This window comes from Pipistrellus kuhlii, unplaced genomic scaffold (assembly GCF_014108245.1).
Source record: "Pipistrellus kuhlii isolate mPipKuh1 unplaced genomic scaffold, mPipKuh1.p scaffold_m20_p_4, whole genome shotgun sequence".
In the NCBI taxonomy this organism is placed as follows: Eukaryota; Metazoa; Chordata; class Mammalia; order Chiroptera; family Vespertilionidae; genus Pipistrellus; species Pipistrellus kuhlii.
The window spans coordinates 13,307,826-13,332,662 of NW_023425540.1; the positions used below are offsets into that span (position 1 = coordinate 13,307,826).

Below are 24,837 nucleotides of genomic sequence, written 5' to 3' on the forward strand. Positions count from 1 at the left end.
GCGTCCAGGTGGCATTCCCGGACTGTTTCCCTTGGAGCAGCGCCTGGATCCCGGGAGCAGCCTCCGCGCCACTCCGGAGCATCCCACGCCCCCCAGACTGAGGTCCCGCCCACCCCAGCCCCGCCCCGCCTATCCCCGCCTCGCTTCGGCCCCTAGGCCCCGCCCACAGGCCCCGCCGCGGTCTGTCATTGGTGCAGCCGCGCGTCCGTCGGGGCCAGGAGCCTGGGTGGGAGCACCGCCCGCCCTGCCGGGGCCCCGCGCCTCCCACCCCGCCCGCCGCTGGGAAGCGATCCCGGGCCCGGCGGCCGCCGCCGCGGCTCCTGACCCACCGGCCGAGGCGCGGCCCGCATGGCGGCGCAGAGGAGCCCCCCGCGGGCGCGGGCGCGGGAGCGGGAGCGGCCTGGCGCCCTGGCTTCAGGTGGGTCCCGGGCTGGGGCGGGTGGGGGGCGGGACCCCGGGGTGCCCTCTCCCCCGCCGGTCAGTCCCGGGTTCGGGGTCCGAGTCCCGCGCTGGGAGGGGTGGCAGACGGGGGGCCCCTGACCGGGGCGGAGACAGTGTGCACGTCCACCCCCTGCAGGATTGGGGCGCCGTCGGGGTTATGCTACGTCTTCGGGAGGCCGAGCTGTGGGGTGCAGGCTGGGGCGGGCGGGCAGGTGCCCCGGGAGAAGCCGCCCGGCGGGGCGGGGCGGGCGGCGCGGGTGGGGTTCCGGGGACGCGGGGTCCCCCTCGGCGTCCCCCCTCAGAACCCGAATGTCGTCGTCGGAAGTTGATGGGTTTCGCGCGTTGTTGCCGGCAGAGGATGTGGCCCACACCTTCCATGCGAGCGAGACTCGCCAAACAACAGAAAACAGGCTTCTTTTTAACGGCAGTGTCACCGAGGACAGGAGCTGCGGCGCGGGTGGCGCAGGCCGCTGAGGGCTGGGCACACCGGGCCTCGGGGCCCCCGCCCTCTGCGTGGGCAGCGGGGTCCTCACCTTAGAAGTGAAGGTTTTATTCCCCCCCCTCCCCCCTCCAGGCATCCTGTGGTCTCAGCTCCCAGAGGGGCACGACCGCTTCTCCACTTGGAGCACATCCCCCTTCTGTAACTGTGGTGACCGTCCCGGTGGGGTGAGCCCACCGCCGAATTTGGGGAGCCGCCTGTTCACTGCGTTTGGGCTCCAGGTTCTGCAGCGTGTATGGGAAGTTGGCAGGTGCCAGGTCTGCACATGGATTGCTGCTGTTCTTGGTCCCGCAGCAGGCAGTTGGGGGTTTTGCTGTTGGGGCCAGTGGAAACAGCACCATTCTGGAGGCAGGGTGTGAGTTGTAGGCATCATTTTGCCCAGGACTGGGTGCCTAGAAGCCATAACTATTCTGGACTTCCCCATCCTCACCTATAAAACAAGGGTGTTGGGCTAGCTGGGTCCCCAAGGCCCTCCCAGGCAAGAATTCTGTGATTGACTTACCTCCCCCTCTCAAAAGTTTGGAGAAGAAACTCATTTTCCAACCTTTCTGCACCTTGGATTACTATAGAACTAGCCAAATATTTCCTATGGGTGTATCCACTTAACTTTTCAGTATGTTATTTTCTAATCTTCTCCCTGTCTTATTTTGGCAGAGAAAGCAATGCTGGAAATAGAGGTAGGGTCACAGCTGGAAAAAGCTGCCTTGGGAGCGGAAAGGTGCCTACTCTGGGCTTAACATAACTGCCAGGAATTTTTCCTTCCAACGCGCCACGGTCAAGGTGTGCCAGCCCTGTGGGCCCAGCGAGAATTCTTTCCCCTGCTCCAGCCGGTGGGGCCTGCAGTTGGTGCGTGGCGGTGGAAGAATGCCATTCGAGGATCAGGTTATGGAAAACTTTTCTTTCCCAAACATAACCTCCGAGGACGTAGGAGCATAGTTTCCCTTCTTTGTCGGGGATGTTTGGAAAAAACAAAAAGTTTAAAATCACTTGTCAAAGCGAGGCTGCCACAGCTCTTTAACCTACCCCTAAGAGAGGGACCAAGGTTTGCTTTTGAGATAATAGCAAAGAATAACAAGGAACACCTGACAATAGAAAGCAAATGGGCAGTAGCAGAAGAAAGTGGGCAGGGATGGACCGGGGCTTTTGGCAGCCATCTTTACTATTTCTTTTTAAGTGTGTGCTGGCTCTTCTTCACCACTATCCATTCATTTGTTTTGGAGAATCAGAGTTTTCAGTGGTGTTCTCAGGAGTCCTGGGGCTCCATGGTGGTCCCTTGGGGCTGGCCTTGCTGGGAGACAGGGAGCAGGATTGCCCAGTGTGGGATGGGGGACCCATCAGCCAGCTCCCCCCACTCCAGCTATCTGAGCTAACCGCTGCCACCCTCCTGCTTTATATGCTGTTCTGTGTAAGATTTGGTTTGGAGCGAAGAGTCTAATGCTAAACAAAAGTTGAGAAATAAAGGTCACGACTCATGTGTTTGAGTGCTGCTTGTGTGTTAGCTCACTTATTGCCTAGAAAGTGCTTAGAACAGCGTGTGGCCTACAGTACAAGTGCTCAAAGATTAGCTGCTGCTGTTATTATTATCGTTACTTTATACATGTGGTAGTTGTTAGTTTTAATCCCCATTTAGGAAATTGAATCACATACAAACTGGTTTAAGACTCTCACTTCTCACCTAGACTTTTCTGCTAATTAAAAAGTGTATTTCTTTTTGTTGTTATTAATCCTCACCTGAAGATTTTTCCATTGATTTTTTTCCAAGAGAATGGAAGGGAGGGAGAAATAAACACTGATGTGAGAGAGACACATCGATTAGTTTTCTCCCACATGTGCCCTGCCCGAGGCCAAGGATGGAGCCTGCAACCCACGTAGGTGCCCTTGACTGAAATCTAACCCAGGACCGTTCAGTTCGCAGGCTGACACTCCAACTACTGAACCAAACTGGCGAGGGTGGAAGGTGTACTTCTTCTTTTTTAAAATATATTTTTATTGATTTTTTTATAGAGAAGAAGGGAGAGAGCTAGAGAGTTAGAAACAATGATGAGAGAGAAACATCGACCAGCTGCCTCCTTCATACTCCCTACTGGGGATGTGCCCACAAACAAGGTACATGCCCTTGCCCGGAATTGAACCTGGGACCCTTCAGTCCACAGGCGACGCTCTATCCACTGAGCCAAACCGGTTTGGCAGAAGGTGTACTTCTTAATGTCATGGATTCTTTTATTCCAAAGCCATTCAAGGGTGGCTGGCTGTATGTATGAAGCCAATGTTTCCCACCTGCCATGAGCAGTCTGGCCTGTTCCCATGGGATCCCAGGTACCACACGAGGCAGGCAGTTGTGTTTACCTGGTGAGCACTACTCTGTGTTGAAGAGAGAAGGCAGAATGGAACCTACTGGCTGGAGTGATGAGGATTGTGGGGTTTGGACTTTCTATTCTCAACACAAGTCTGTACTTGGAATAGTGCCCTTATTCTAGAACCTTATTCCAGTGCCCCCAAAGCCTCGCTCTCAAGGAGCAGAACCAGGAGCAGGAGGTGCACTGGCAGTGGGTAGTGTGTGCCAAGGGGGAGGGGGTGAGAAGCTGTGGTTCTTCGTGTGCTAGTCATAACCTTAGGGAGAAATATTTTCCTTCCTTAAAAAATAGTTTGAGCCCTAGCTGGTTTGGCTCAGTGGATAGAGCATCGGCTTGGGGACTGAAGGGTCCCGGGTTTGATTCTGGTCAAGGGCACATGCCCAGGTTGTGGACGTGAAGGAGGCAGCCGATCAATGATTTTTCTCTCTCCTTCTCCCTCTGTGAAATCAATAAAAATATACTTTGAAAAATGGTTTGAGGGCTTAGGAAAAAACAAACACTGCAATTAAACACACACACACACACACACACACACACACACACAATGGGACGCTTAAAGCCAATGGCCCATAGTTGATACTTTTGCAGCTTCTTTGCCCCGCTTTATACTGCTACTCTCAACCTTTCTGTTAGATTAAATGCCAAATAAAATGTAACTTTTGGTACCATGTGTTTTAGCTTCGTAGACATTGTTGACTGGCACAATTATTAAACTGACAGTGACCTTTCACCTGGCTCCCTGGAGTGGGTGGGTGCTGTCCTATGTGCCTGTAGCACCCAGTGCTGTCCCCATCACTGTAACAGTGGACATTTTAGTTCTCTTCTTGGTGCTGGACGCGGAGACCATGCCCACAGATAGTCTTATGTAATCTGTCTAAGTGCCACTTTGTGACGCTGAGAATGGTTATGGAATTTGCTCAAAGTTTCCAGCTGGTAAGTGGTGGCCAGGATTCCAACCCGGCGGTGTGACTCCACCCACAACAGACTCGGAACCACCTGCCTGCATCTGTCTCCGAAACAGTGCAGGCTTATACCTGAGAGCACTCTAGTTTCCAAGGTTACCGCATCACACTTAAGCTGTTCTAAAGTAAAGTTGGGTTATCGTCTTTATACCATTGTTGTTGCTCCGGGTAACTCTCAGGTCTGAGGTACAGGAGAAGAGAGATAATGAAAAGTTATCGTTAGCCACTAAAATTTCCTGCAGGCACAGCTCCTCCTACATGGCAATTGGAGTCTCTTGGAGGAGTTATCGGACCAGTTGTATTTGGCCTTTTGGTTCAGTTGCTTAGGGGAGTGGTTGGCAAATTGCTGCTCAAAAGCCAAATGCAGCTCGGTAGTCCCTTGAGTGTGGCTCTTCCATAAAATTCCATGGCCTGGACGAGTCTATTTTGAAGAAGTGGCGTTAGAAGAAGTTTAAGTTTAAAAAATTTGGCTCTCAAAAGAAATTTCAATTGCTATACAGTTGATATTTGGCTCTTTTGACTAATGAGTTTGCCGACCACTGGCGTAGGACAACCCATTTTTGCAAATCAAGGTTGTATACCATATACATTTATTGATTGGTCATTATTTTAATGGAATAATATTTAGATGTTACTTCACAATAAACCAAAGAGAAAAGCTTTTGTTTACATACTCATTTTGCCAGTAATCTTTTGTTCTAGTCATGCTCCATTTTTTCCCTACTTTTTCCATTTAATTGGAGCCAGAATAGACAGGTGGCCTCATGTTTAAAATAAGAAGGTGATAAAATGTTATAGGTCCATTTCTAGGACATCAAGGGGACTGTTAGTGCTGTTGCTGGCATTCTGAGGTATGGTGGAATAATGGAACAAATTCCAAACAAATGAATCCATTTCTCCCATGTCATAGAATCACAGAAACTATAGCACATAAATTGCTATGCTTGCTAAATTCTGAATTCAGAATTTAAGTCTTTCATTGTTGATTTAACCAGGTGACTGTCGCTTTGAGTCTATGTGGAATTATTGGATGATAAATACATAGTAATTTAAAATAACTTATTAAGTATTTTTTTGCTTGGCCTGTTACTGTTTTTAAAATATATATATTTTTATTGATTTAAGAGAGGAAGGGAGAGGAAAGAGAGAGATAGAAACATCAGTGATGAGAGAGAATCATTGATCGGCTGCCTCCTGCATGCCCCCTATTGGGGATCGAGCCCACAACCTGAGTATGTGCCCTTGTTGGGAATTGAACCGGGGACCTTCAGTCTGTAGTCTGATGCTCTGTCCACTGAGCCAAATCAGCTAGGGCTGCCTTGTTATTGTTATTTAATGAATAATAGGGTTAGTCTTCTAAGAGGGGGAGTAATAAAGTCATTGGAAGTCAGTTTCTCAAGGGAGACCTGGCCCAATTCAGAGTGAAATAGAATTTCATTTAGCATCAAGGGTTGACTGTCAAGAAAAGACAAGCAGGCTGCCCACTCTTGTCCTCATTACAGTGGACGTGAGCTCCCTGCTCTCCAGGTCTGGAACAGCCTCAGCATACAGACCAGCTCCTGAGTGGCTCAGGACCGAGGTGGGCTGGGAGCTGGTGGAGGGAGTTCATCAAAGTACATGCTTGGAACAATTTGTGTCTCCTCCTCTAAGCTAGGGCAGGGAGTGTTCCTCAGAGCATTTAGTCTCCTAAGATTAAGAGAAATGAACTAAATTCTTTCTTACCTGGAAAAGAGAGACTCTTGCCCTAGGTCTTAGAATAACGCCTGGCACATCATAGGCTTATTTGCACATCATTGGCGTATTTGTTGACCCATGACAAGAAGACTCAGCTTTCCTGTGCGATCGCTAATGTGCCATGAGAACTCTATGCTCTGTGTCTTCCAAATCAACTGCTAGGACAGGTCGAAAGGCCGTGGAGGAAGCAGAAGGGCTGATAGGAAAGGAGAAGTGGAAGAGATGGCAAGCCAATGTCTGCGTGGGCTGAGTGTGATCAGTGCCCATCTAGGCCTGAGGGGCTGGATGACACTCATGTCAGTGAACAAGATCAGCACTTTGTCACTTTACTTGGCATTTAAAAAAATGAACGTGGAATTCAGTTTGTAGCTAAGGATTAACTTGGCTGCTCACTTTGAAATGCAAACGTAGCCAATGGAATTATTAGTATAAACGTTGGGTCTCAGTTTTGCATTTGAAACAGAAGAATCATCTGAACTGAGAGAGCGTTTATTAGATGAGTTTTCTCTATGGCATATCCCAGTATTTAGTTCTCGGTACTCAGCTGATTGTCATGATGGGTCTTATACAGCCAATGCTTGCTGACCTGCCTGAACTGTCTCTTTGCCATGCTTTAATGACCCAGTGTCTTCTCCCATTTATGCCTCTTTGATTGGTTCATTCAAAACGTGGAGCCTACAACACGTGACTCCTTCTTGCCTCTGTCCCAGTCTTCTCTGTCTTCCTTTTTTTCTTGCTATTTTTTGGAAACTGGTCACCTCCATGGAAGGCTCTTTAACAAACTATGGCTCAGGTCAACGTCTGAAGGTTGGAATATTTGCTAGTATTTGGCAAGGTCTCAAGTGTCTACTGAACGTGCTCAGGGCATAGTTCCTGAGGTGCCAGTTTTGAGGAGTACTTTGAGTTTGGTTGGCCTTCAGGTGCATCACAACTATGTAAAATCCTGTGCCATATGCCCCAATGGGACTACCTCCGACATAAGTCTGATGCACATTAACATCAAGAGGCCTTTAGAGGATGGAAGGAAATAGTGGTTAATGGCTTGGGCCCTGGTGTCTGCTCAGAGCGGCGGAAGCTGAGGTCCAGAGCTGCTCTGTTCTCCAGCATGAGACCCTGAGTTCCCGACTGCCTAGGGCCTGCTTGTTCCACTGCCTTCCAACCATCCCCCTAGGTGACCACTTCACATTCTCACTTCCTGCTTTCCTTTGTCGTGAGTGTGGTTAAGGGAAGAGAAAACACACTGGCGGCTCACTGTTTCTGACATACATGGTAAAAGTTGGAAGAGACCACCGAGATCAGGGCTACTGGGAAGGACTAGGTATGGTGGAATAATGGAACAATTCCAAATAAACGAATCCATTTCTCCCGTGTCAGAGCGTACAGGCGGCTCTCCAGGGCTGGGATGGGCTTCAGGGTGGCAGGGGCCCGGACTCCTTCCACGTGTTTCTACCATGCACAGCTTCCATGCCCACAGCTACTCTCTGGTCCAGGATGGCTGCCAAACACCCGTCATCACAGTTACATTCCAGCTAGTCTGGAGGAGCAAGGGCGAGGAACACCCCCCCCCTCAACAGAGCCTTCTGAAAGTTGCATACAACACTTAGCATTCCCTCACACGGCTACCTCCAGCACCTCAGGAGGATGGAACGTGCTTTATTCTGAGTAGGTACATACCAGGGAGAGTGGACACTGGCATTTCTGCGTTGGAGACATAGGGGCTAGATCTGGATCACATGGGTTCGTTTTATTTATTCAGCAAATATTTATTAGCGGTCCGTAGTGTCGCTCAGCACCCAGAAAGCAGAGAGAAAGCAGACACAGTTGCAGTCCTTAAGACGTTTGCCTACAAAGGGAGACAGACGCTGATCAAACACAAACACACTTGTATAAGCCGCGGGGGAAAGGGACACCGTGTGCTGTGGGAGGAGGTAACAGGGATCTGACCCAGCCTGAGGGCTGGGAATGGGCAGAGAAGCTTTGCCCACGGAAGTGACACTTGAGCTGAGAGACAGAAAATGAGGGGTGGGAGGTGGCAGGAGTGAGGGAGGAAGGTGGCTGGGAAGAGGAAGAAGTGAGAGGTTACTGGGGAGCCTGGGTCAGACCCGGTGGCCACTGTCCCGGTTTGCCTGGGACTGAGGGGTGATGTCCTGGGACATGGAACTTTCAGTGCTACAACCAGGAGAGTCCCGGGCCAGCCAGGATGAGCTGGTCACATTAATAGTTGGGCTCTTTTCTTATTAATTTCAGGAAAGTTCCTTTGTAGGTAAGCATGGCTCCCAGCCGTAGGAAAACAACAGTTGACTGCTAAACGCCGCCCCTCACGTGGGCCAACAGAAGAGGCACAAAGCACAGGCCGCACTTGCGTGCAGTTGGATGACACGACCAGTGAGACTTTCCTTGATCTGCATGATTGCTCTTAACGTAATTTTGGAGATGAATTGGCATGAGATGATATATTGGAGATTACAGAAACAGCCAAGGGTGGAGGCTGCCTTACGCCACAGCTGTGTCTCTCAGCACTGGCAATACATTGGAATCACCTGGGAGCTTCAAAAAGAACTTAAAAAAGCCCCATTCCAGTTAATATGCCCAGGGCATCCAGGCCGGGTGATACTCTGCTCCTAGAGACGCTCAGGTGCCTCAGACTCCATGTGCATGGGAGTCGCTGGGGTCTGGTAGATGCTCTGGACTGTGGTTCTCAGTGCCCAGGTTGTGTTGATGTTCCTGCGCCAAAGACTCGGAATATACAGCTCTTGTGTGACGTGATGGTTTTGAGGCCGCCGGCTTCTCTTTAGGAGCACGGACCTGAAGGATCACTCAAAGAGAAATGGGCTTGTGAGAGAGAGAGATAAAGACTTGGGGGAAGGACAGGGAGCTTCTGCCCTGTGCTTCCATCAGTGGTGGGCTCATTTCGGCGTCTCGGCTAGTTTCGGGGATGGTCCCTGGGTTCAGAGACGAGTGGCTAAGAGAAGGAAGAGACAGTGAAGGATGGCTGGGCCAGTGCAAACCATGACCTGTGAGAACTGGCTCAGAGAAGGGATAGCTGCCTTCTGAGTGCATGCTTGTTCGTTGTTTTGAATTCTTGGAGGAGAATCACTCAGTGAAGGCAGTTATGTATGTAGCTTAGGGCACCCTGACCTTGGGTCAGAACACATGGGTTCAAGTTCAGACTTCTTGCTTTCTCTGGGCTTCAGTGTCTTCACCTCAAAGCTGCGTGTGACAGCTCCTCAGGTGACCACGTGCACAGTGAACAAAGTCAGCTTTCATCTTGGAGATGCTTTCAGGTCAGTGGGGGACACGTCATGAATGAGCCTACCTGCAGTGTGGGCCTCCCTGCAGTGTGGACGGGCATAGAGGGAGCACCTGGGGGAGGGAATCCGGCCTTGGAGAGCCAGTGGCATTCCAGTGCCTTCAGCGCAAAGCGTTCTGTGATTCTGTGAAAGATCTAAAAGCTTGTCATACAGAAGAGGAATCAGACGTGTCTCATGACCCCAAGCAATAACGACTTAAATTGTGGTTACAGATCTGATCACATCAGCCTTTTGCTTAAAACCCTGAGGGGGCTTTGCTTGCTCTCCAGTTAAACGCCAGTGTCAGTCACGTGTCTAAAGGCCCTGCAGACCTGAGCCTGGCCGGCCTCCCCTCCCTTTCCTGGCCCCATGAACTCTTGGGGTCTCAGCCCTGCCCCTCATCTGACACAGGTCTAGGTCGGTTCCCATGTTACCTCTGCTGACAGAGCCACATTCCTTGCCTCTGGGCCCTGGTGGTGGTTGTGCTCTAAACACACCTGGAGGGTCCATCTGTGAATCGCCCCTACAATGGTCTAGTCCAGTGGTCGGCAAACTCATCAGTCAACAGTGCCAAATATCAACAGTACAACGATTGAAATCTCTTTTGAGAGCTGAAAACTGACTTCCACGCATGGGCCACGAAGTTTCAATCGCACTGTACCTGCGTGCCCACACATGGTAGATATTTTGTGGTAGAGCCACACTCAGGGGCCAAAGAGCCGCATGTGGCTCGCAAGCCGCAGTTTGCCGACCACTGGTCTGGTCTGTTGTGTTCACAACCGTAGCATCAGCTCTTAGCACAGGGCCAGGCCTGCAAGAGGAGCTTAATCTATATTCATAGAATAATGGTAGGAAGAGAGCGAGTGCCCATGCGGAGAGGTATGTGACACTGGTCCATGAGGAGGCGGAGGGGAGACTGGGTCAGGGACTGGAGAGTCTGCATCTGTGCGGTTAGTGCCTGTGGTTATGGGCACTATCTCGTGCCGATTGTGTTCCATTTTGTTCCAGTTCTCTGTCATCACTGCTGGTCTCTGCCCTGGGGGAGACTCTTGGGGGTCACAGAGGTAGAGTAATTTCCCCGAGGCCCACAGCTAGGAAGTGGCCAAGTGAAGGCAGAGTCCCCGGCCTGTTTGGCCAAACCCATCAGCTGTACCCAGTCAGGGAGCTTGCTGGCGTTCTGGGATTCCCAGGAAGAATTACCTTGCTCTTCAGCTGAAGCCTGTCCCACCTGCAGCTTTTGTGATTTAATAGTTATGAGGTTAGACAAATAAACTTCACCTTTTAATATGACGGGTTGCATTTGACACTCCTAAGCATGTGCCCAATAAATACATTAAAAAAACCTTCTGAGCTTTGATGCTATCTCTCTCTCTCTCTCTCTCTCTCTCTCTCTCTCTCTCACACACACACACACACACACACACACACTCAGTGTTTGGCAAGGAGCAGTTTCCTGTTGTATTACCGACACTCCTAGTTTCACAGGAGCCCTGGTAAAACCAGCCCAGTCCTGTGGGGGTTGTGCTAAACGCCAAAGTAGGTTGCACGACAGGGCTGCCACGGAACATCTTGCTGGTCATGACTTTCAAGATAAAAGCCTTTCACCGGGTGCTTCTGCTCCGTGATACCGATCTTGTCGTCGTCGGTCACAGTGCTTTACTAAGTGGAAAACTGTCGTTTCTATTGTAAAACGGGCAGAACTAATACCTGAAATGCAAAAGCATCTAGAAAGTTTTTTGACTTCGCCATTTCAGAGGTTTATTGAGAGGACCTTTTTTTCTGAATATTTCTCCCCTAACAGATATAAAAACAACCGTCTATGGTTTTTACAAGAGCCAAGACCACTGAAACTCAGTTTTTCACACGGCCATGCTGACACATGGAAAACCTCTCATGGTCTCCCAGTGCTCCCAGTTATTAGAGACCTTGATGGCCTGTCAGCATTGTTCTGCATGTCCATCATTCTGTCCCCACATTGCTGAGTTTGTCTGGACAAAAGCTTTACTCTGGAGCCTCGGAGTTCCTCACACTGACCTCTGGGAGAGCTGGCCCACTGGGGAACGGAGGTCTGCTGCCACCTGCGGCTCCCAGGGCTCGTGTTATTCTGTGTCCCGGCCAGTCCCCCACTCCAGGAGGCGCTGACCCCGGGGTGCGTGGGGGGTGGCACTGTGGGCCTGGACAAGACATCACACCAGCAGATCATGTGCTCCCTGAGGGCAGGCTGTATGTTTTTCTTTTTTCCTCCCTGACTTTATCCTCATATTCTTACTGATGATGCTCCCAGCGGAGCCAGCCGGCCAGAGTGGGCTGTGCATCTCTCATGTCACCTCACTGCCTGCCAGCCCAGTGCTCAGCCCACGTGGGAACAAGTATAAGCAAAGGGTGAGGGCAAGGGAAGAAGGTCGGCCCAGTATACTCCTCTCAGAATCACCCAGGAGGAGTAGTGTTTTTCAAAGGGATTAGTGTTCCATGACACAGCTCAGAAAAGCATGGAAAATTTACCCCACACCTCTGCGTGTGCGTGTTTGTGTGTGTGTGTGTGTGTGTGTGTGTGTGTGTGTTTGTTTCCTCCCCTCGGCACTCCGCCCCCATCTCTCCCACTGCTTTGCCACAGGGGGAGTTACAGCTGTCTGGGATGGCAGCTTCCCACCCACTCTGCTTCCTAATTCACCTTTCTTCTATCTCCTGGAGATTAACCGTAACATGGCATTGCAGCAGATAGAAATAGCTGGTATATTAATATTTAATAAATCAAACTTAGCACTTTTTACCTTCAATGTTTCTAGCAAGATGATTTTAATGTACGTATATATCTCCATCCCCTCTGCTGTCTCAGACATTGCCCTGAAACTGCCTTTTCACTCAGGCCTGATTTTCCCCTCCGTGGCCCACTCGGTAGCCCTTGACCCACCACCTCTGCTGCAGGTGGAAGTCCCCGGGCTGGGAGGTCAGTGCTCGGAGGGCCCAGGCCTGCCGTGCTGCAGAGATGGGGAGGAGAAGGGGACAGTGTGGCAGGCCGTGGGGAAGGAGAAGTGGTGAAGGCCTGGAGCAGCGGGGAAGGCCCAGGCCAACCAGACGTTGAGGAGTTTCTGTGAGAACGAGCTTGGGGCTCCCGGGGGGTGGTCTCTGCCTGCTCACCCGTTTCCGGCTCTTCAGTGTCTTTTAGTTTTGTTTTCAGGTTTTTTTCTTTCTTTCTTTTTTCTTTTTGGTTTCCTGTTTGAATTATTTCGGCTTTAGTACATTTTAGAGAACGGAAAAAAATTCTAAGTAGAATTTTACCACAAGAAACGGTGGCATTCCCCCCCAGTTTTAGTCTGTGGTCTCATCTGCCGTATATAGTCTGAGGTCACAGATGAGATTGTAGTCTCAGCCGCGCTGTTGATTTCTGGAGGTTCTGGGAATTACTCGGGGTGTCTTTGCTAAGTGTAACCTCTGACGGTGTGAGTTGGGGTCTCTGGGTATGTTTGGGTGCTGATGACGGGGGCAACGTGTGAGCCTAGTTAGTCCGCCTTCTCATCTGATAGAAACACCTGGTGCTTGTCTGTAGCGCCTCCTGTCAGCCACCACTCAAGCGGTCCAGTCCAAAGTATTAAAAAGCAATTTCCATTGTTGTCACTTGACGAGCATTAGAGGATCAAATCTGTAACTCCCAGCAGTGCTTCTGTTTCCTGTGTCGCCTTGCCACCCTCACCACCTGGCGATTCTCCAAAGCCGCCTGCCACCCACAATCCCTTTGCTTCTTGCCCTCACTCTGGCTGCTCTTGTTAGGAAGTCGAATGACTGAATCCCTGGTGGTGGGGCCTTCTCTCCCTTCCTACCCGTGTGTCAGAGCCCACGAACCCAGTTCCGTGTTAGGGAGAGGACTTCTCCCGGGCAGGTGTGTGCGGGGTGCGGAGGGGTGGGTGGACAGTTGCTGAGTTCTCCGTGGCAGGCCCGCAGAAGGCGGACCCTGGTGAAGAATAACGTGGAGAATTTGATTTGATCTCAGCTCTGTTTGAGGAGATGAGATTTGACTCGGGGCATCATCAAAGTTGGGGGTCATGATCGGGTTTGCGAGGCCCCTAACTTATGGTGTTCCCTGTCTGGGGACATCCAGTTATTGACACATGCAGGAATTTTTTATTTTTTATTCTCTCATTAAAGGCTTTATTTGCAGCGGCAAAGCTGATTGGAAGATTTCTCAGCTACGTAACTCAAAGGCAAGATAGCCTGGTTTGAGTCATTTGACCAAAAACTGTGGGCACACCAGGCAGAGGGCCGTGGGAGTGCAGGCTTCTGTGCGAGGCATGCCTGAGAAGGCGGGATTGAGCCTCATATGTCTTTCTGATAAGCTGATACTGTCACCCTTTCTTGGGTTGTAGGCAGGGTTTCATTTTGAGCATAAGGACTGGAGGCCAGAGAAGTGTGTGTGTGTGTGTGTGTGTGTGTGTGTGTGTGTGTGTGTGTAGGAGCAGGGAGAACCATGGCTTGCAGCGGGTCCTGCTGGAGGCCTGGGCAGCTGCTCAGAAGGCCCTCGTGTGGGGTCTCAAATCAAATACCCTAGTGGCCAGATGGTGACGTAAGGCCTTCAGCGGTTCAGGTGGAGTCTGTGACAGGTGAGAGCAGAGCCCCTCTGAGGGCGCAGCCAAGCCCCCCTGAGAGACCACGGGCTCTCCAAGTCCATGGACAGATGAGACCGCCCAGTGGGAGGCAGGCAGATGCAGGGAGAGGCTCTTCACAAAGGAAGAAGTGCAGATGGCAGCGATAATTCATAGCTGGTGTGGGATTCCGGGAAATGGGCGCTCCAGGGCCCGGGATGGGAGTGTTAATTGGCAGTGTTGTTTTGGAAGGCACTTTGGCAACATCTGTCAAAACTAAAAATGTGCACACCCTTTGACCCAGAGTTTCCTCTTCTTGAAGTTAAGCTAAGAGCTGTCATGAGCCACAAGGGCTGTGGGAGAATGTTTGTCTCAGCAATGTTTGTAAGTAGAAAATGGAAACAAGAAAATGTTTATCAATTAGGCAATGGTTAGGAAGGTGATGGTCTGTCTTTACACTGAAATGTATTATGCATTCTTTAAAAGGAATATTGTAGTCCTAGCCAGTGTGGCTTGGTTGGTTGGAGCATCATCCCATGCACCGAAGGGTTGAGGGTTCAATTTCTGGTCACATGCCCAGGTTGTGGGCTCAATCCTCAGTCAGGAAGTATACAGGAGGCAACCAATCAATGTTTCTCTTTCTCCCTCCCTCTCTCTAGAATCAATGAAAAACATATCCTCAGGGTGAGGATTAAAAAAAAATAAAAGAATAATGTATATCTATGTAGTGATATAAAAAGATGTTCAACGTATAATTTGATATGGTGTTGATATGAAGAGAAAAAACAAATCTTGTGCAGCATTCCGTTTTTCTAGAAAATGTTTATGACCACAATAGGAGAAATTATGCATCACAGACAATATTCTAGTTCATATGCAAATTTAAGGACTTACTAAAAATATTTGCATATACCAGAATTTTCAAAGTTGGGAAATCAGACTGAATTAATAAAAGACTAAATTATAGATGTAAAGCAGTATGGCTCTACATTTTTAAACAATTCATAAGAAGTTTTACTAAATTTCTAGGTAGGAATAAGTCTATAATGAATATTTAATCAATTCTAAACAATCAACACCTGTTAGGTAATAAAATAAAAATGATACGTATTTTTATTTGCTGGTAATTTTTTTTCATTTCTTTCTCTCCTGGTAAATTCTTTATTGAGAGTGTAACTGCACATCAAGGATGATAAAAAATGCTAACAGGGTAGACTCCAAACTGGTGAAGCTTTCACTCCGTTAATCACTGGAATTTTCCTAAGCCCCACACTGCGGAAGAAACTGTTTCACAACGAACCCCAGGAGGTTTGGCCCCCGCCCAGAAGTCCTCTTCCTCATTTGGGCTTCAGCATTTCACATGCGCAAACGCAGCATCCTTAGGAATCTCCACACTTGGTGAAATACTGCAAGTGCCCCTTTTGAGCCCTCCAGGCCTGTCAGGTGCCCCTCCTGTCAAATCAGGAGTGGGAATGTGGACCCAGCAGCACAGCTATCTCCATGGCTCCTAAGGGCCGCTGGCCGGCAAAGATGTCTGAGTCACCCATCCTGTGCAGTAGGGTGATGCCCTGATATGGCCTGTGCTGATTACGAATATCATAGTGGGCCTTAACCAGTTTGGCTCAGTGGATAGAGCGTTGGCCTGCGGACTCCAAGGTCCCAGATTCGATTCCGGTCAAGTGCATGTACCTTGGTTGTGGGCACATCCCCAGTAGGCGGTGCGCAGGAGGCAGCTGATCGATGTTTCTCTCTCATTGATGTTTCTAACTCTCTGTAAAAAATCTATAAAATGTATTAAAAAAAAAAAAAAAAAGAAGAAGAAGAAACAAAAAGAATATCATAGTGGGCAGAACGGGATGGTGGCGGCATCACTAGAAGCCCCTGCTGTGATTGTCCCCCTCCCCCCTGTGCTAGGTGCCCGGTGAAGCCCTGGCATCACTGTATTTTCAGCACCTAGCATGGCGCGCTGTGCTGGCTCCTAGATCATTTCATTCCGTCTTTCCCCAGGGGGCCAGTGGTTTACCCCTCTTTTACAATGAAGACAAGCCACATAAAGAGGGGGAGGCTTCCCGCAGCCACACAGCCAGGTTAGGAGGAGAAGCAGGCTCTGGGCCCAGGTCTGAGGCATTCTGAAACCCACACTCCCTGTTTCCGCTCTTTCTCTTACATTTTGGGAACAAAGCTATTCTTGTAGATGACACTGATTATATAGGAGAAGTAGGTGTTTCTTTAATTTTTCAGATTGAATGTTTGAATGTTGTAAACAGTGTTTATGTAAATCAGTCATAGACACTGCAGGTAAAATTATCCAATGTGTCTTTTTTCCCCCCTTGAACCAAGCAAACTTATGGAATTGTGATGTGATTTTTTTCCCCCCCAATTAAATTTTTGTAGGAAATGACCAAGTTCACTCCTGGGCACTCGTCACAAGCCATGCCTTAGACACTGCTTGGGGAATAGCGAAGGGGTTGGTGATGTTGGCGGTTTCCTTCCTGGTGGCCGCCCTCTGCTACTTCCGAAGGCTGCACTTACATGTAGGGCACCGACTGAAATGGTAGGTGGTTGTAGCATCTTCCGATTTTTAAATATCCTTGTCCCAGTTTTTGGTATTATTATTTCCTTTATCTTTTAGGTGGAGTGGATATCTGCAAAGAAAATTCAAAAGTAAGTATTTTCATGCACATCTTCCCTATTTTTAAGATGCCTAGAGGTTTCAAGAAGGAAGAGGAAAGGGAAAATTAACTGCCTTCTCTTTTTCCTTTGGTTCAGGGAACCTCAGCGTGGAGGCGGAAGTTGATTTACTCAGCTATTGTGCAAGAGAATGGAAAGGGGACACACCCCGAGCCAAGCTGATGAGGAAGGTGTGTCTGTTTGTCCAAGGTCTTGGAAGATGGAGAGTGTGTGTGTGGAAAAGTCAGGAAACAAACAGCCCATTCTGCTTTATGGACCCAGTCGATATCAAATGTGGCACAAGGGACAACGGTGGCTCTAATTTAAAAGCTAAACAGCTGCTAGACGGTTGGCTTTGGGCCTTTCACCTACAGCCAGTGCCTTCGAGAATGGGGGCAATCTCTGTCTGTGATTTCAGAAATCTGAAAATGGGTTCTTTTCAGCCCTCCTGGCCGGGCCTGTGAAACCTCTGCACAATAGGGGAGATTTCTGTTGTTGCAGGGATCAGTCCCCTTAGCAAAAGTATTTAGAGGATTTTCAGAATTTTCCATTGGCTAAGTCTTGGTAAACATCCCCAGCAGTGCTGCCTAGCAAAAGAAGGAAGAGGAGGAGGAGGAGGAGGAGGAGGAGGAGGAGGAGGAGGAGGCAGAGGAGGAGGAGGAGGAGGAGGAAAGTGGAGCATTTAAAGTATTTCTTAGCATGGTTTTAGTGTCCAGCGTTTTCCACTGTGATCAAGCTGGCCATGGGATCCCCACAGTGACATTCCCTGGCCCGGGGCTTCTGGGAACTTGCTGTCTAGCATGGCCCTGTCTCTCTACACACTAGTCACACTTTGAAATGACGTGTGGCCCAACTTGTAATTGTTTTTGTTTGTATTGTCTGCTTTATTAGGGAGTATGTTTCACTGAAAATGTGTTGAACTCACTTTCCTTAACTTCTTATCCGGTGGACTTTAAAAAAGAACTTTCTCTTTCTGTGCCACCAGGCTTATGAGGAGCTGTTTTGGCGGCATCACATTAAATGTGTTCGACAAGTAAAGAGAGATAACTACGATGCACTGAGATCCGTGTTATTCCAGATATTCAGCCAGGGCCTTTCTTTCCCATCCTGGATGAAAGAAAAAGACATTGTGAAGGTATGTCCTCACACGGCAAACACGTGAGACCCACCCTGATGGTGACTGTGACAGCCACTCCGGGCTCCTGTGGGCGGCGGCCTGGGGTGCAGGGTGGCCTGAGATGGAAGGAACTCAGAGAGAGCCTTTAACCAGGTCGTCTGTCGCTCATGTCCGTTTGCTGACAGACCATCTCAGAAAGGTAATTATACTCAGTTTTGTTTTTAATGCCATCGAGAGAGGCATCTGTCCTTTATAAGTAAGGTGGGCTACTAAAATTCACTGTTTTACTATATTTGAGTTTTGACAAATACAGTGTGTAACTGCTACCCCAAGGGTTCCCTCGTTTCCCTTCATAGCCAGTCCTCTCACTCCCAGCCCCTGGCAACCACTGGTATGTCTTCTGTCCCTGCAGTTTCACCTTTTCTAGAATGTCATATACATGGAATCATCCAATGGGTGGCCTTTTGAATCAAGGTCGTTTACTTAGCATAATGCATGTGCAGTTCACCCAGACGTTTCCCTGGATGTGCTGCTGTTGGTTCCTTTTTATTATTGAGTGATGCCCCTTGACATGACTGTGACAGTTTGTTTATCCGTTCACCAGCTGAAAGACATCTGGATTGTTTCCAGTGTTTAATACTGTGAATAATGCTGTGATAAATGTCCCCATAGAATCTTTATGAACATACATTCGCATTCCTTTTTTGGGAGGATAGTTGGGTCTTATGTTAGGGGTGTGCTTACTTTATAAGAACCTGCCCCATCCCCCGTTTTTCCAGAGTGGTGCCGTCCTGATGTCCTCCCATCATGAATGTGTCAGGGTGCCAGTTGCTCCACGTTCTCACCAGCACTTGGTAGAAATAAATCTTTATTTCTTGTTTGTTTCAGCCACTCTACTAGGTATGAGCTAGTGTCATTCTGCTCTTAGTTTGCATTTCCCTGATGAGTTATGAGGTTGAGCTTATTTGCCATCCATATTATCTTCTTGGAAAAAATGTCTGTTCAAATTTTTTGCCCACTTATTATTATTATTTTTAAATTGATTGAGTTTTGAGAATTCTTTATATATCCCGAATGCAAGTGCTCTATCATATATGTGATTTGCAGATATTTTGTCCCAGACTGTGTCTTATTTTTCACTTTCCTAACAGTGGAAGATGGTACCTTCTTGATGATAACCTGAATTTTTATTTTGAAAGCAGTATGCTTAATCTAGGATATACATTTAAGTTGGAGGAGCAAAGAAATATAACATGTATACTTTTATGTATATAGCTACACATGTTCTATTTCCTTAATATTTTTAACTTTGAATTATTTTTATTAGTTTCATTTTATCTAGCAAACAATTGACAGGCGTATGCTGTGCTAGCCTTCCTGCACAAGCTGAGCAGGTGGGAAATGCATGGGATGTATGCGATGAATCAGATTCCTCCGTGTCCCATAATCTTATTTAAACTCAACAAGAATCCTGTAAAATTGCCCCTGATTTACAGTGGAGGATAAGCCTGAGCGGTCAAATAATCTGCTGGTTGAGTAACCTCCCAGCTGGCAGGTGACAGTGCTGGGTTTGAACACCAACATGCATTATTCTAAAACCCACATCTTCCCAGATACACTATGTTGCTCTGACGTTGGTTAAATATAAGTTCTAAAGGGATATATCTAGGTAGTTTTGCAAATGTTTTATTCAAGAAGTTCTTTTCTGTAGACTTAATTTTTTTTTGTTTATTTTGTTTTAACTTGTATGGTCACAGTTATTTTTTGTAGACTTAATCTTGTATTTCAATTTTCACCAGTTGTGAAATTGTGAATTAAGAATATGATCCATATCACAGAATCCACAAATCTAAAAGAAAACGAGTGACTATGTAGTTCTCCTTAACTGTAGTCATTGCCTCTCTAGATGAAAATGAGATTATATGCTGTGACATATTCCAAACTGTGTGTAATAGCCGAAACCCGTTTGGCTCAGTGGATAGAGTGTCGGCCTATGGACTGAAAGGTCCCAGGTTTGATTCTGGTCAAGGGCATGTACCTTGGTTGTGGGCACATCCCCAGTGGGCGGTGTGCAAGAGGCAGCTCATCGATGTTTCTCTCTCATCGATGTTTCTAACTCTCTATCCCTCTCTCTTCCTCTCTGTAAAAAAATCAATAAAATGTATTTAAAAAAACAAACAAAACAACTGTGTGTAATAAACATACTAATCACTTTTGGCATCTATTTTTTTTTTTTTTCAAGCTTCCTGAAAAACTGCTTTTCTCACAAGGTTGTAATTGGATCCAGCAATACAGCTTTGGTCCTGAGAACTATACAGGTTCAAATGTGTTTGGGAAATTGCGAAAATGTGTGGAATTACTGAAAACACAGGTGAGTGTTGGGCGGCTGGGGTGAAAGGCTAGGAATGAAAGCATCCGTCCCAAATGTGGCCGCTTTTCTCCGATGTCAGGCCTCTCTCTTTATGTCAGCGAAGTGGGATACCCAGGCAGAAAGCTGCTTTAAGGAACTGACGGTTTCTTCTAGATCTTCATTCCCTTTCGAGTGATGAACAAGAGAGAGCAATGTTGCTGTTCTATATGATAGTTAGGCACATTATGGGCTAAGAAGCCCTTGGTGGGCTAGCCAGGAACCTGAACCGTCATCAGCCTGTGTCCTCAGAAATATAAGGTGATGCTCCAGACAAGACACTCAGAAAGGCCCTTCTGGAATGTGCCCTATTAGTAAATGGGCAACGGCAAAGATGTTATCATTTGGAGTTTTCCCTGCCTTTTGACCATTTGTACGCCATAAGTGTCTTTAGATGCAAGTGGCAGACCTTTTGTAATTAAATTAAAAATATCGTGGCAGTTAACTCGTTAATAAAAACAGATTTGGGATTGTTGGAATGGATTCTCCTTGGGAAACCCCATAACTTTTCTGGGTCATGTGTTCTTCTCTGTAAAAGTGAACTGTACATAGTATCTACTCTCTGGTGAGGATTCAATGAGACAATACACGTAGAATGACTTCACCTGTGCCCAGCACCAGTGGGTTTAAAGCACGGCTGGTGTATCACTGTTTGCCGCTGGAATAGCCTTTGCCTAACCCAGCCATGTTGGGCAGTTTTAGGAAACTGACTCGCTTAGTATTTTACCTAGTGGGTGGTGCTTTTGTGAAAAACTCTTTCATTGAAACTAGTTTGTTATTGTAAAAGTAATAAATGCTTATTATTTTAAAAAGTTCATATCAAGCCAAAATTGGTTTGGCTCAGTGCATAGAGCGTCAGCCTGCGGACTGAAAGGTCCCAGGTTCGATTCCGGTCAAGGGCATGTACCTCGGTTGTGGGCACATCCCCGGTGGAGGGTGTGCAGGAGGCAGCTGATTAATGTTTCTCTCTCATTGATGTTTCTAGCTCTCTATCTTTCTCCCTTCCTCTCTAAAAAAATCAATAAAATATATTTAAAAATAAGATAAAATAAAATAAAAAATCCATATCAAAAGATATAAAATGAAAATTTAAAGTTCCATTCCCCTCTATTAGTTTTATTTTATAAATACTTAACAAGTTATGCCGTGTTGCCCTGGCTGGATTCTTCAGTGGTTAGAACATCAGCCAAAGGACTGAAGGGTTGTAGGTTCAATTCTCAGACAAGGGCATGTACCTCGATTGCTTGCTTGATCCAACCAATGCATGTGTCTCTATTACGTTGATGTTTCTTTCTCTCCCTTCCACTCCCTCTAAAAAAAATGAATGGGAAAAATATCCTAGGGTGAGGAATAAAAAAAAAAAAAGTTATGCAGTGTTGTGTATATTTAGCCTTACCCTTCTAAGTTTCACTTTTGCGGCTGTGTTTTTAGTGGACTGAATTCAGTGGAATTAAAGATTATCACAAGAGAGGAAGCATGTGCAATATCCTCTTCTCCGATGCCATTCTGGAATATAAACTGTATGAAGCTTTAAAGTTCATCATGCTGTATCAGGTCACTGAAGCTTACGAACAAATGAAGATGAAAAAGGTCATTCCCAGTCTTTTCAGACTCCTGTTCTCCCGGGAAACGTCGTCCGATCCTTTGAGCTTCATGATGAATCACCTAAATTCTGTAGGCGACACCTGCGGACTAGAGCAGGTATGTGGGGCAGAAGAACGGTGAGTGTTTGATCACGGAGGGTATTGGCAATCCTTGAACACGTAGGCGTTGGGTGTTTGCTCTCAGCAGTGATAAGACCAGCTGCACAGAGTGGCCGGTTGGTGTTATTGCCCCTGAAGGGCGGAAAAGAAATAGCGAGCCTCACTGCCCCGAGCTGGTTGCCGTGTGCCCTTCCAGCCCGGTGCTGGGAGCCTTTCTGACCTTACCTGCTGCCTCTCAGTTGATAACAGGTTTTCCCACAACGGAGGTGAGCCGGGAGAAATTCCAGTCGGAAAATGAGATAAGGTTTGGGAAAGCATTGGGTTACTTACTGCAGATAAATAGAAATTAATTGGATTTTTTCTAAATCCAAAAAATGCTTTTATGTCCCCATAAAAAAGGATTTTGTTTGTTTTGTTTTGCTTTATTTTCCCAGAAGGTGCACAGAATCATCTGCACTTTTTATACAAACTGATTTAAAAGGATATAACACTGGTAGGAAAACAATGTAATTTTTATTATAAGCATTCCTTTATTTTTTATTAGATCCCCCCCCCAAAAAAAAAAACAACAACAGCTTTTCCTGTGATTTCTTCATGCTAGTCTAGAGAAATGCTCGTCCGCTTGTCCCCTGCCTTCCACGTAGCGGACATTTGTCCCTAACCCCGTGCCCACAAGGTGGTCCGTGCGTGGGTCTGTCCACAAACACGCTCTATCACACGCTGCTGAGGAGCATGCTCCCGCGCTGGGAGGAGGGCAGGAACCTGGAAATGTGTATCTGTGACCTCTCTCGTCTCTTCCCCAGATTGATATGTTTATACTTGGATATGCCCTTGAAGTCAAGATAAAAGTGTTCAGACTGTTCAAGTTTAACTCCAGGGACTTTGAAGTCTGCTACCCAGAGGAGCCACTCCGGGAGTGGCCGCAGATCTCCCTGCTGACTGAGAATGACCGCCACTACCATGTTCCCGTCTTTTAAGTCTGGCGAGGACCGGGCGCCCGCCAATGACAGTGGTCACACCTGCCAGCAAAGCGTTTCTGGGAAACTGAAACTAGTGTTGCAGCCACCGAAGGAGTGAGGACCTTCTCTGGAGTTACAGGTACATGGGACGCAGCAGTGCACAGGTGGCTGTTCTCTGTTTTTCAGTGATTTCCTCCTCCGAAGCAGCTGCACTAATGCATTTGTGGGTCGCGGCTTGACCTCATTCGTAAGGGCTGTGGTCAGTTCACACACGGTGGGCCACGACAAGCATGAGAACATTTAATTTGGACAAGACCGACAACAGGAAAAAAGAAAATGAGCAGGTTTTCCTACTAACCTAGAAAGAATGAATTCATTTTCATTAAGAGTCTCTTTTTTTGGTTGATTTTGGATCCTCATAAACATGGCCTCGTTTTATAAGCATTAGTTCCCAGGAATCTATGGTATATTGATTTTCTAGAACCACTTGATTAACTGTAAAATTATGTATACATCCATTTGTAGACATGTATAGTTTTATATCTACATATACAAACACATACACACAAATGACCACTACTTGGTAATGTTGTACAATTTGTCTTATACCTTTTTGCATTTTTTATTGTTGCCTCCGGCCAGTTTAGTGTGTTTTATAGAGATAAAAATGATAAATTCTGTAGATTAAGGAACTGAATGACAGTTACTAGTATTAAACTATCAGGAAAATATTAAACTGTGGTGTATTGACATGTATATTTAATGTGTGGTAGATAGAATCATGCCCCGTTTCTCCACTTTCCCAGAAAGATGTTACATCCTAATCCCAGAACCTGTGAATATGTTGGGTTAAACGCAGAGGAAAGTCAAGTTGCAGGTGGAATTAAGGTACTAGTCTGCTGACCTTGTTCTAGGGAGATGGGTCTGGGTTCTCCAGGGGAATCCAATATAATTACAAGAGTCCTGACAAGTGGGGAGAGGGATTGGAAGAGTGTCAAAGTCAGAGGGAGGTGAGAAATCTGAAGGACAGTAGAGAGAAATGCAGCATGCTGGTGTTGAAGATGGAGGAGGAGCCACAAGCCAAGGAATGTGTGCAGCCTCCGGGTGCTGGAGAAGGCAAGGGAGAGGATCCCTCAGGAGCGTCGGGGGGGGGGGGGGGGGTGGCCACAGCCCTGCCAGTGCCCTGAATTTAGCCAGTGACACCTGGGCCAGACCTCTGACCTCCAGAACTGTGAGCTAATAAATTCCTGTTGTTTCAATAGCTGTTTTCAGAAATGTGTTATAGCAAGAATAGACAGTTCTCAGGCTAACTACTTTTGGAAATACTTTTCTCGTTTATGTTGGTAATTTTTATTTTGGAGGTACTATGATAGTCCGTTGCAAATTTCAATAAATACAAATTAACTTTTCAAATCTTGGCTACCGATATACTGGCCTCCTTGATGTGTTTGAGGCTGATGTTTTCTCACATTTTCATATCGCTTCTACTATAAATAAAAAAAGGTATGGTAAATGCTGTGATGTACAAAAATAACCCTGACTCTTGAATAATCACCTGTGTGTCCTACATAAGCCAGATGTCTAATCGCACGTTGCGTTCTGCCCACTGTTGTTTTGTTTTCTGGTTGGAGAGTAAATAGCTCAGACCACTTTGCATTACTTGGAGAGCCACACAAACAAAACAGGACCTCTTGGTTGATCGCTGCAGTCCTTTCCTGCCCAGAAGTATCTATGGTTTTGCACAAGCCCTGTCATGTGATTGACACTGATGCATTGCAGTGACCTGGGAAAATGAACTCTACCCTTTGTGTTGACAAACAGCAGATGAGAGGCTGCATGGGCTATGACGGACACTCCGTAGGATTGCTGCTTCTGACTTCCGGCATCTGTATATTACGGCTCGCCTTGCATCCCCTTATCCAGTGTCATTATTTCCTCATCCATCCAGGATTGAAGGCAAAAACTCTTTCACAGCAATGGGCAGCCTGTGGCTCTGTGACATGGTGGCCCACTATGTCTACCCCTCATTGTGCGCTGGGACATAGGGCAGAGTTGGGCAAGAATTATTTAAAGAGAGGGGCAAGACCAAATTGTAAGAACAGGACACTTCAATACAAGGAAAAG

The 24,837-nt window shown here is 47.3% G+C and overlaps 1 protein-coding gene across 1 annotated transcript; it reads left to right on the forward strand.

The window, feature by feature from the left end:
* Window positions 1-253: 253 nt before the first annotated feature.
* OTULINL (OTU deubiquitinase with linear linkage specificity like) lies at window positions 254-24,837 on the forward strand. The gene is made up of 8 exons (XM_036410169.2): window positions 254-418; window positions 16,252-16,411; window positions 16,490-16,521; window positions 16,627-16,718; window positions 17,513-17,662; window positions 19,887-20,015; window positions 21,483-21,752; window positions 22,558-24,837. Exons 1-8 carry the CDS (start codon window positions 349-351, stop codon window positions 22,729-22,731), a joined length of 1,077 nt encoding a protein of 358 aa, XP_036266062.1. The 5' UTR covers window positions 254-348; the 3' UTR covers window positions 22,732-24,837.

What these genes read in the sequence shown, in the direction of transcription:
- OTULINL (XM_036410169.2), top strand. Translation starts at nt 349, where the DNA reads ATGGCGGCGCAGAGGAGCCCCCCGCGGGCGCGGGCGCGGGAGCGGGAG. An exon ending in GCCTGGCGCCCTGGCTTCAG is followed by an intron (nt 419 to 16,251) that starts GTGGGTCCCGGG and finishes AAATTTTTGTAG; the next exon opens with GAAATGACCAAGTTCACTCC. An exon ending in GTAGGGCACCGACTGAAATG is followed by an intron (nt 16,412 to 16,489) that starts GTAGGTGGTTGT and finishes TTTATCTTTTAG; the next exon opens with GTGGAGTGGATATCTGCAAA.